The 12,118-nt window shown below is 39.7% G+C and overlaps 1 protein-coding gene across 3 annotated transcripts; it reads right to left on the reverse strand.

Moving 5' to 3' along the window:
- Nucleotides 1-1,645: 1,645 nt before the first annotated feature.
- On the reverse strand, nt 1,646-10,168 carry LOC106628003 (uncharacterized). Of its 3 annotated transcripts, none has more exons than XM_088061481.1 (6): nt 10,107-10,168; nt 8,777-8,937; nt 6,154-8,052; nt 5,044-5,169; nt 3,143-3,268; nt 1,646-1,929 (listed from the first exon to the last, which is right to left on the reverse strand). In XM_088061481.1, the coding sequence occupies exons 2-6, from the start codon at nt 8,922-8,924 to the stop codon at nt 1,892-1,894; spliced, it is 2,337 nt and encodes a 778-aa protein (XP_087917607.1). In that variant the 5' UTR covers nt 8,925-8,937; nt 10,107-10,168; the 3' UTR covers nt 1,646-1,891. The 3 variants fall into 3 exon arrangements, with proteins under 3 accessions (XP_087917607.1, XP_087917612.1, XP_014103861.2); XM_088061486.1 differs by having other exon boundaries at nt 10,091-10,134; XM_014248386.2 differs by lacking the exon at nt 10,107-10,168 and adding an exon at nt 9,788-10,068.
- Nucleotides 10,169-12,118: the final 1,950 nt, after the last annotated feature.

The raw sequence follows: 12,118 nt of genomic DNA on the forward strand, positions 1-12,118 counted from the left end.
AAAAAAAACAAGTAGATTTAGTTTTAAGGTCACAGGACTAGTACTGTTAGATTAGAATACACTGCATATAACCTTATCAAAGAATTATTTCTCAAACACTTTTCTCATGCATACTACTGTAAGTATTGGGCACAGCATGGGAATAGTACAAGATATAACCAGTTTAAAATAGCATTTGTTTTGAGACAAAGAACCGTGTAAACTTGCCTACTGCTACTCCCTCATGTCTTCTCAGGAGCATTCACCAGGCCCTAAATTGCTTCTTGCATCTGAGTAGAAATCACACTGAGTAGTGCAAGACCTGTAAAAGGATGACCTGCATGATCATTTGGAGTACCCGGCCAGTATTACCCATTTCCAAAACTAAGAATGCCATCCAGTTGTGAGATTATGAATATTCCTTTATCACATAAACAGCAAAAGATACAGCTAAGGCTATCAGCAGAAATGGGTGTCAAAAAGCTCCATGCTTGAATTCCTCATTTGTTATTTGAGGTTATGATGCAGACATTCTGAGCAGCACAGAAGCCAAATAAGGATTTTTATTGCATTTATTTTCTTTCATTAATTGAAGTAAAAATGAATTGAAAACTTGTCATCAGAATGACTTATTTCCCCTAACAGCTTGTGGTAAAGGCTATAGCAGAGCTGTAACAATTAAGCTGCTGGTATTAAAAAAGTAGATAAGGATCAGTTGGGTAGGGAAACATCAGTACTCCTCACTAAGAGTGAAAACAGCATAACTTCATTTGCACGTCAAACTAATAATTGGTAGGCACAAAACCTGAACACAGTCACTGGAAATGCAGCTTTAATCCATGTAGGTTACTCTAGGACACAGACAGAGAAAGAACATGGGAGAGGAAGCAAAATACAAGTTCTGTCTGTCCATTCACCCCACCCTTCCTAAGGAAAACCAGATGATTGATTGGTGGGGGTTTTTTTGTTTCCCTATCTTCACTTTATTTGGGAATCCTTTAATACTGGCAATATTGTATTTATTCTTCTCACACAGTGATAATAGCCTTCATAGTCATGGGGAAAAATTAAATATTTTTGAGCTATCCACCTCATCTAGATCAGTCTGTTACCATTATTCATAAAACAGCTCTACACAGACCTAGTTTTATCATCTTAGTTCTATAAAGAGACTTCCAGGGACAGTATCAACTGTAAGTCATAGAAGTCATCAGTAAGAAGTCAGAAAACAGGGCACACCACTAAAAATTTCTGTTTTACCTTTCAGATCCATCTCTGCAGCTCAGGGTCTCCATAGAGGACTCAAAAATCTCCAGAGAAAAAAGGGAGGAGAGGGAAACATCACATCAACTCAATGCTTTAGTTTTAGTCCTCAATCATGAGAGTAAGATCTGAGGAACTCCCTTGAAATTTTAAAACAGCACTTGACTTTTTACAGCTGTAACTATATTCCTCGACATTTTGACAAAAACAAATCCAGCTGATAGAAAAGAATCTCGTACTTACGTCCACATCATATGACTATGAGATGACATGGACAGGCTTCACAATCCTGCAGTTTAAGAACAGGGCAGCAATAACTGTTGTGCTATATAGTTGTGCACATACATGGCCTTCTCAAGTTTTTTTGCTGCTAAGTAAAGATGGAACACCAGAAGTCTCAAAGTGCAATTCTATGAAATTTATTATTTAAATAGTGGATGTGCTAGTTATAAAAAGGTGGCTTTGGTGTTAAATACTTCATTCCATTTTAATTGTGTCCTCAGTCTTTTCAGTGTCACTTCTTGCCCTTTTAGAGTGAACAGCAACTTACAAAATACACAAGAGGATAATAATCAAATCTTGGTTTTATACAAAACAAATCTTTGTTATTTCCCACACACCCCCCCCCGTTCTTCCTCAATATTTGCAATTATCTTTTCTTAGAGAGGGACTTCCTTGTTCCATGCCCTAAAGGTAAAAAAGAAAAAAAAATTAAGGTATGTATATATTCTACCTCCAAACTACATCAGTTTGCTTCTAAAGGAAGACTAGACATCAGTGATTGCCTTTTCCTATTGTAGACACCAATGGTTGATATTAGAAGTATGTACTCAACTTCCCAGCAAGTTTAAAGCGTGCATGAATGATGCTGGGCTTCAGAATATCCCAGCATAACAGATAAGAGTACCATATGAAGCTCATATCACATTTTCAGTGTACTCTTGTAACTACATTGTTGAATGTATCCAAGAAATATCAACTATTTCTGTGAAAGATATAAGTAGTATTTTGGGATTATGCAAGTTTCCTTGATGCTTTTTCTAAAAGCTGATCAGCAATTAAAGGTTTAAGACCAATGTTCAAACAATCTGGCTTCAGGACTGATGCAAATTTTCACTAGTAAGACACTTCAGCCTGTTTCCAACATTCCTTACACTTTCAAGATGAAAGTCTAATACTTTGTCTAATATATGACAGAGAGACTATCTTTGGCTCTTATATTTTCTGATGGAATATTTGAGTTTTTTACTATACTAACTTGTCCTTTTTCAGAAAGAAATCTGATCTTTTAGGTAGCTTCTTGTATCTACTGACCCTTTTCAATTTATAACCTTTGACTCTCACCGAAATGTACAAAAGCAAAGCATATTTATTGCTGAATCTACTTCATTCTAATTTTTCCCTCCACTGTTTTTCCTGGTCTTCCTCCAAAATAGCCAGAAGTTCCTATCCCATAAAGTTGGAGATCTTAAAAATTATAAATGTACATTTGTGTTATATCAAATTACAAATCATTCAGGCTGAGATACATGAGCAGCTTAAATAAAAGTATATACTGTAGAGTGACACAGGACCCAGCACTTTAAAAAGACAGTAAAGCAGTCTGGAAAGCAGCTAGACTAAAACAAAACAGGTTTTGGTGTGGGCTTCCTCCCCCATCCTTACATTAAACAAAGAAGGAACCTAACCTGGTCAAAGCTACACTGGCATTCTTAGCAAAGTGATTAAGTGCTCAAAGTTTAGCTTGCTTCCCACCCCCCACCTTGTCTGCATACATAGCATTTGTTATTATTTCACAAACTGTCTGATATCCCTGCAGTTCAAACCAAGAAAGATTAGTCCCCAAGATAGAAAAAATGCTTGTAACAGTCATTTTTGTAGCTTGTCACTGTATACCAACCTTTGTGTACTCTGTGTTTAGGCAGCTCCCACATTTCTATTTCTTCCACCTCATGTCTCATGTCTCTGCGTTTTGAAGGTGGCTTGCCCATTCTTTTCTTCTTTGGTTTAATCAAAGGTGGGTACACTAAATAATGAGATACAAATGGTGTTATTTCTCCAATGCATAGTCTCAAGGCAAATTTAACCTTGACTTTCACTAGCTGGTGTTCTCTTTCTCCCTCCCTTTTTTGTACTTGTTTTAATAGCAGATAAAATGGACACTACACATGTCAAGCCAGTCTTACACATCTACAGTATTTAATCAGTGTCTAACCATAATTCTGGATGCATTGTATTTTGGGCCATAATTTGGATAGGTGTTAATGTGGTAAAGAAGGAGCCTTTTATCCAAGTCCATTGGGATAATTCTGCTCTAGTTCACTTTTCAAGTGTTCAAGACCAGTTGGTGCCATCCAAGTGACCCAATTCATTCACTGTCTTCAAAAAACTTCAGACCTGTGAAGTTATGTATTACAAGTACACTGCTCAGGAAGTCAAATTGAGTGTATCATATTACTGCTAAAGCAATGTAGCATGTTTAGACAAACCACCTTACTTGCAGGGCACTTGAATTTGAAAAATCAAATACTAATATTGGCAACATTTTTAAAGAGGATATAATTTTAATAGCACTTTTGAGGCATCCAATGGCACAAGCAGCGTTCAGAAACCACCAGTTCCTGCTTCCTAATACTGAATATGATAACTTCTTCAAACTACCTGGACTGGAAAAAGAGGAAGAATAAGCAAGGAATAGACCAAACATCCTCAAGTTTGCTGTACTATCTATGAATTCAAAGGTTTAGAAGACACATGCTAAAAGTGAAAGGTAACTTATTTTAGAACTATTACCATATTTTTATATGTTGCTGTAGAGGAGCCAAGAACAATGCTGCTAAAGTAAAATGTTTTCAACTTTTATAGTGCATGCTAGCATTAAAAAACAAAATAGGAAAGCAATGCAGACAAAGAGCTCTAAGGAATACACTGTCTACTTGGCTGTTGATGTAGGAAAGCTGATGCATATTATCAGTGAACTGAAGAAAAAAATCATACTGTTCTGAAGACAGCCTCACACCCCATCATTTGATAGACTGATCCTGAGATTCTTGAAGTGTTCAAGAGGTACATGACCCAGGAGAGTGGCAATACCCACATTACAGTAAATTCTGTAGCTGTTCCAACAGCACCTACACTCAAACACTCTTGAAAAGCATCAAAACCAGATCTGAACACCAAGTAAAACATTAACTGTAAAGAAAAAGCAAAACATTCTGCTTCATGAGCTAAGAAAATATCTAAGCTTTTACTTTGTTAAAATAACTGATTTCTTAATGTTTTCCTTAACTAGATCACAATGATTTGTACTAAAACATTCTTTAGCAGTGTCAGGGAAACTGTTGGTCCATGCTAGTTTTTCTGAGCATTGGCATATGAAGCTACAACACAGAACTCCCTATATGTTTTACTGATCAAAATTAGGAGCTACCACTGCATATGCTATTAAAAAGTAGCATTATCTGGATAAAAGAATTAATATTACAGTTAATGGCAATAACAGCTTGGCACAAATGAAGGCTTTGCTTTGGCCACATCAAAGCTTTCAATGCTTTGATTTCCTATAATACCTTTAAAAAAAGCCCCAGAAGTAGCTCTGATGCACCCTTATTACCTTGTTTTGGTTTGAGAAGGCTATAAATATTTCCAAGATATACTGACGCAGTTCATCAATATCAAAGCAGCAAGGATTAGTTTTATTATTTTCAAATCTTCTACAATTATCATATGCTTGCTATTTTGTTTTTGTTCATATCCTTTTGAATGTTCCTTAAGAACAAAAACACAGAGGAAAAGTTGTACCTTGTTCTTTGCTCTTTGCTGGAGGTGAGAAACTACCACGTATTTGGCTGGTAAATCTGGGTTTAGCACCACTTCTAATCCAGTACTCTTCGGGTGGAATCCCCATGTTCTCCCTTAACAGCCTTCCTAATTGAAATTAAAAAAAAATAAGGTCAGTATTTAGTCTTGGTAATGCTGATGTATTGTTTGATCCACAAGCCAGAATGCAAAGCCAGCTACTGGATCTGATTGTAGGAATAGAAAGTTTTCTGGAGATCACACTTAACAAAAATTACAAGACACTTTAAGTCTACAGAGTTTGAACAACAAAAATGTTTAAGAACACTAATCCTGCTATTAGAAGTAAGTCATGCTGTTTTGGTTGTTTTTCACAAGACAAGACTGTACTAAACAGCAGCCACCTACTGAAATGACCACCTAACCAGTTGCAAACTGATAACTCTTACTCCCAGTTTTGATTAATCCAATTTCTAAGAATATCTACCTTTGATTAAATAAAATGTCCTTTTCCAGGTCAAATTTAATACAATTTCACACCAATTTTCTGAAAATACAAAACTTCTTTTCCTAAAAGAGAGCAGCAGCTACAATTAAAAATAAAATAAGATTGTTTGACTCCTCTACTGCAGGCAAGTCACACAGGGTCTGTCCAGCAGATTAGAATTAATTTAATTCTGTTTAATGCACCCAGCATTAGTCTGTGATAGGAGAGTCAGACTGTATAAACTTAAATGCAGAGCTTCTAAGATATTAAGCAACAGTAAATACATAATCCAAATTACCTTAAGCTTTACAAATTAATAAATTGCCACCAATGTCAGAGAGTTAAGTATATCAAATCTAACACAAAGGAGTTTCTGCATTATTCTCTGCTGGTTGTGAAAATACAGAGTTCTCATGCAACAGGTAAAAATTTGCAGCAAACTTCCTCTTCCTCAAAAAAGTGGATGCTTCCAAAAAAGTATTCTGCATGACTTCTGGCTCTTGGCCAAATTTGAAGCTACAACATGCTCTAATCTTCCCACTAGTTTAAGCTACAATTTGAAACTGCAATTAGGTGTTCTTTGTGTATGCTACTAATCAGCATTTTGTCCTTAGCAATTAGCTCACCTCCCAAGAATTTCCGTAGCATTCGCTGGTGTTCAAGTCCTTCTCTTCTTGTCATAGGCCTCTTTCTTCCATAGTACCCATAGTCACTGTATACAACTTCATCTTGTTCTCTCTTCTTTGGCTTGTAAACTACACCAATGCTTTCAACAAACCCACTCCTAGTTTTTATTTTCTCTTGAGCTGGCCAGCTAATTAATTGTGCTGGTACAGCATTTTTAGGTGGTTTCCAAAGCACACTCTCGCCAACTTGGTAGAAATTTCCTTTATTTGGCCTCAAGATGCCATATGGAGGGGCTTCTTGAAAGAAATACTCCATTTCATCCATGTCATCATCCTCTTCCTCCTCATACTCATCCTCTCCATCTTCATCTTCCTCTTCTCCCCTCACAGAATATTCTTCAGAGTCCTCAATTTCTGACAAACTCCTAGTTGCTTTTTTGTTGAGAGAATCTGTTTCTTTCCTACTAGAGGACCTAGAAAGGGCTCCCAGCTTTCTACCTTTACTGGAAGCCTCTTTGATCTTTGTGTTTGAAGAGTTGACATCTTGGTCATTCAAGCTGTTCACCTGCTCTTTTCCTGACACTTCATCTACATTAAGGGACCCACCACTTTTAATTTGCTCTTTCTCTAAGCCCTCTGTACTTTTCTGAAAGGTATACATGCTTTTCTGAAGCACATAGTCAGGCACAAAATAAGACACTGGGGCATTATCAATTGATGAGCCTTCCTCTCTAGAGGACATGTCATCAGAAGACAGACTGATTACACTTTGATGCTTCCTTTGTGGCAAACAAACATCATAATTCGTGTCCATACTGTCCAAACAAGCCAGCCAGCTGCTAGAGGGAGCAAACTTCTCAATTGATTTGTCACACCAAATACCTTTTTCTGTCTGACTTTCATTGGTTGCACTGTGGCTTAAATTCAGCTTTTTCTGCTGAAAGTCACTCATTACCTCCACATTAGATGGAAGTAGTCCTGCTTGTTGAACAAAGCTGGGGTCTTCTTGAGAAGTTTTTGATCCTGCAGACCTTTTAGTGCTAGATTTCTTCGTTATTACCACTGGTTGATCTACACTAACAGATCTTGCCAACTCTGTGATTTGCAGTGCCATGGTTTCACCTGGAGGGGATTTTGCCAGCTTTTCTGCATCCAGCTTCACTTCGTTATTTTGGACATCTTTCTCTTGCACAGTTTCAGTACTCAGTTTGGAGGTGACAACAGCTTTTCTCTCATCTAAGGAAGCTCCTGGCAGCATATTCTCCCCTTCACGAGGGCCATATATCATGCCTTCACATGAGCTAACAGAAAATAAGTCATGTGGCACTATGTTCTCTGGAACTGGTTTACCACTTGCCACATCATACAATGGGATTGTTTCTTTAAAGGACTTCCACAGCTGAATAGCTGGAGAGCCATTTCCGTATTCAATCCTCACTTCTTCCTTCTCAAAGGCATAGCTTCCAGTAGGAAGATTTCTATACTGTGTAGAGCTGGCAGGGTTCTTATTATGAAACTCTCTGTCTACCACAACAGAAGAGCCAAATGAATCTTGTTTCTCTGAAGTACTTTCAGCCTCTGTACCTATACCAGGAGAAACACAGCCTATATTTCCTGCATCACAACCTTTCGTTTCTGTACGGATATCTTGATGCTTTTTTTGCTTGCTTTCAGGCTGTCTAGGATCAGTCTGTGTTTCTTTTGTCTCCATTTTCTTCCCAGGGCTATTATAATGTCTAAATCTTGTTGCATGATAAAACATAGGGGAAGGTGGGGCAGCATTAAAATAAGGCCTTCTGTTAATTCTTGCATGCACTGGATGCTGTGGAACAAAAAATCCAGGGTACTCATGGAGTGCAACAGAATAAAATGGAAAATACGGATTTCCACTTCGGAAGCCTAGACATTGGTGACAGAAAGAAAAGACAAACATATCATCTTTCTAAAGTAAGTCATTCTGAAACATATTTACTTGCGTCGACAGGGACAGCTACAAGGTCAGACACATCAGTAAATAAAACATGCTGCCTTTCAATGCTTAGAAGCAAATCTGGTGCAAAAACTCAGAGAGGGAGTTCTTTGTTAGGGAATAGCTTATCTCAACATCTACGCTTCAACTAGAGCTTGATTTCATCCCTTGGAACATTCACCAAGTTGTTTTCTGTATTTTTTTGGTTATTTTACAGATTATTGCTATAGCATTGTCTTGGAAAGACAGCTCTAGATAGAAGTCCACATAGGTATAGTGCCTACAAGGTATATTTAACAATATTTTTCTTATTTTCTTAAGCTTACGTTTATCCATACCTATCATGCATGCACACATGGAATTCATATATACCCACACATTAATTGCTAAGTATATTCTAGAGCTCTGTGTTTGCAGGATGACCATTACTTAATATTTTTCTCAACTTCCATTCTCCAGAAGCAGATGTTTTCCACCACACAAGCTACATATTTAAGGCAGAATCAATGCAGTGCTGCAGTCATCAAAAATCTGATTTACTAAGTGTTAGTTAAACTCCCAAAAGGCTCATTAACACAGATACTGCAAGAGTGGAGGAAAGAAGTATGTAACTAACTAAGCAAAGATCCCACAGAGAGCTGCTGTTTACCTTACCTGGAGCAGGTACACAGTATGGGCTGTACGCATGACTGAGATACCATGGATTTGGATAAGGCTGTTGAGCTGATGGCTGCGCATAAAAAAAGGGTCTTGGGTGGTTTGTGGAATATGATCCACTTTCCGAAGTTGAGGCAGTATTCATTTTTCTTTAAACACTGAAAGAGAGACGTGATCATTATCAACCACTTTAAAAGCTACATGACTTAATTATTTTCATGCTCTGTCATAGTTTAGCAGACATTCCTCTCCCTGCCCAAAGAAAACATATCCTTCCAAAATAAAGCTGCTGTCTTCTAAACAGAAGGTAAAAAACTGACATTGCTATCAAGGTCAAATATTTCAGCTGGGCTTTGCTAGGCAAGCTTTTGTACACAGCTCTCAATATTAGTCCTTCAAGGCACCCTTGTAACATACTCTACAGCTGCAGAACTTCAGTAGTCTTTGATGCATACATCTCTGTAACTAATATCACAGCCAATTAAATAAAAAAGCCTTCAGTGAATTAGCCTTGAGCCAGAGCCCACATACATGCAAAAAGGAAGGAAAAAAAAAAAAGGCAAGGCTTCACACAATCAGACATTCAATGCTTCACAAAGAAAACACTTAATGCTAATGTATGTGTTGTTACACATTACAATAAGAGCTGCATTAATTCAGGGTTTGTACTTTATACTATACTTAAGAACAATGACAGCTAGCTAACATAGTAAACCAAGCATTTCAGTGACACCCAGCTTCCTACGCTTAAACCAAATGATAGGTAGCAAAAACAACCCCGCCAAAATCCTTATGTGTAAGTTTGCATTCAAAGCCACATAAGATTCACAAGACAGAACTTCCTCCCACACTTAGATGTCTCCTCAGTTAACTAATACTTGCAAGCAATACAACACTATCACACATAGCTTATGAGCAAGACTATAAGAAATCACAGAACATAGAAGCTTAACTCTTTAGAAGACTTAAGTCCTACAAAGTTATAAAAAGATAAAATTATTCTGAGACCTGTTACAAACTAGCACACAGTTCAGCCTAGAGTTTCAGAATGCTTTAGGAACACTGGAGCTCTCTTCAGTTTCCATCTAGGGTGGCCTGTGTAGCTCTTAAAAGCACCAAAAAGCCTACAGACTTCCTCAGGCCAAAGAATTACTTTGACCTTTGAAAAGGAGAGTGGTGCAAGGAAGAGAAAAAGAAAAAACCCACAAAACCAAAACCCCCTACAAGGACTAAGCTATTCCTATCCCCTTAGACCCCAAAAACTCATGTCTAATGCTGCTGCTGCTGCTTACAGCCCAGCAAAACACTAACCGAGTCCTTTGCTCACCCTCTTTATGGCAGGCAGCTGCTACTTGTCCACTCCTCCTCCCACCTGAGGCTCATTTAACAGTGATGCAGGGAACGTTTTTCCATCAACGTGTGGGAGGAAAATAAAAACACAAGGATAGGAATAGTTGTAAAAGCCTTCAGCTGGTGTACAGAAAGCTGGCAGTCTCATCTTGCAGATGTTTAAGCTGCACCTCTAAGTAAATCTGGTATTTCTCTTTTGTGATGTTGGAAATTACTTTTTTTATTATTATTTTAGAAAAGAAAGGGAAACATTACCAATCTTCTGAGTCAAACTGCAGTTAAAAACACTTCTTTCAGGCAAAAAAAATCAGAAGACACAAGGCCAAGTTTACATTTACTTTCAGCATTTACCAGTTGCTCAGTATTGAGTAAAGGGAGCAATGCTGTTCCATTCTAAAATGGCTGAGGGGGCTGACAAATGTAATGTTATTTCCATATCAGCAGGAGAAACACTTCTTCCTGTACAGTGTACTCCACTGTGTGTCATGGGAATTTATGAAATGTGAGGCTGCAATTTGACTCTACCCTACATCTTTATAGGAGGTGAGAGTCTGAGCTGCTGCTTTGGAATTGCACACCTCCAAATGAGAGACCACTGGTAGTGGGGCAGATGGAAGGAGATGAAAACACAATGCATGTGCTATGCAGGCTGATTAGGGAAAAACAAGGGGTATGGATGCTGAGAGACTCTTTGTATTCCTGTGTTGGGAAGTTCCCAAAATGTATTTGTTTTTTCTTTCTATAATGATCAGGTTAAACACATCCTTTGTACTAAAACACAAACTATCTAATGTTTGAGAAGGGTTACTGATCCATTCCTTGCAGACCTTCCCAGCCAAAGCTCATCCTTTCCACTGACAGCAGCACTTTTACTTTGTATGACTTGTAGTGAGAGGACAACGAGCAACAGATACAAAGTGAGATGGGAAATTTAGGCTAGATATTAGTAAGAAATTCTCTGTTGTGAGGGTGGTGAGGTACCGGAAGAGGCTGCCCAAGGAGGTTGTTGGATGCCCTATACCTGGGAGTGTTCAAGGGCAGATTAGATGAGACTTTGAGCAACCTGACCTAGTGGGAGGTGTCCACGCCTATGGCAGGACTCTTGGTGGATGCACCCAGAGAGAAATAAAGAAAATAAGTAACACTGGATGGCTTCTAAAAACGTGTATGTTCTCAGGATTTCCCTTTCTCTCATACCTTACTTCAGCCTCCTGTGCCCCTGTCACTTCCTTCCATCCTGAAGGAAACTACAGTCCCCACAAACCTCAGGCGAACTTTGCTTTTAGGGCAGCAAAACTACACTTGGCCATAGGACACTCCAGGATTCCAGGAGGGTCGAGGGACCAGGGGGAGAGGCTGTTAACCCTGAAGCCCACAGGCCTCCAGGTTGCAGCAAGTTTGGAGCACAAGTCCTGTGAGGAGCTGGTGGTGTCCGCCCGGAGAAAAGGAGGCTCGGGGAGGATTTTATCGCTCTCTACAGCTCCCTGAAAGGAAAGTGTAGCCAGGCGGGGGTCGGTCTCTTCTCCCAGGCTACCAGCGACAGGATGAGAGGAAACAGCATCAAGTTCCACCAAGGGAGCTTTAAGCTAGACATTAGGAGGAATTTCTTCCCAGCAGGAGTGATTAGACATTGGAATGTGCTGCCAGGGGAGGTGGTGGAGTCACGGTCCCGGGAGGTGTTTAAGGGAAGACTGGACGTGTCACTCAGTGCCGGAATGCGGTTGACAGGGCGGTGTCCGGTCACAGGTCGCACTCTGTGACCGCGGAGGCCTTTCCCGATGGATTCTGTGGCTCTGTGGGCCGCCGCTCCCAGCAGAGGGCGCGGGGGGTCTCGCTCCACCGGGCGGGCGGCGCCGCTGCCGGGGCGCGCGGCCAGGGGGCGCTCGCGGGCGCTCGCAGGGGCAGGAAACCGGGGGCGGGCCCGGCCGCTCCCCAGCGCCTCGCGCCGAGCATGCGCACACGGGGCGGGCGCGGCGCTCCGTAACGGCG

This window comes from Pseudopodoces humilis, chromosome 1, assembly GCF_049639895.1.
Source record: "Pseudopodoces humilis isolate 2021_Gansu_Grassland_sample_001 chromosome 1, ASM4963989v1, whole genome shotgun sequence".
Taxonomy (NCBI): Eukaryota; Metazoa; Chordata; class Aves; order Passeriformes; family Paridae; genus Pseudopodoces; species Pseudopodoces humilis.

Excerpts from the sequence above, each read along its gene's own strand:
- LOC106628003 (XM_088061481.1), bottom strand. The coding sequence starts at position 8,924 with ATGAATACTGCCTCAACTTCGGAAAGTGGATCATATTCCACAAACCAC. Across the intron at positions 8,053-8,776 it reads ATACTGTGTACCTGCTCCAG|GCTTCCGAAGTGGAAATCCG; the intron begins GTAAGGTAAACA and ends ACCAATGTCTAG. Across the intron at positions 1,930-3,142 it reads TAAACACAGAGTACACAAAG|GGCATGGAACAAGGAAGTCC; the intron begins GTTGGTATACAG and ends TTTTACCTTTAG.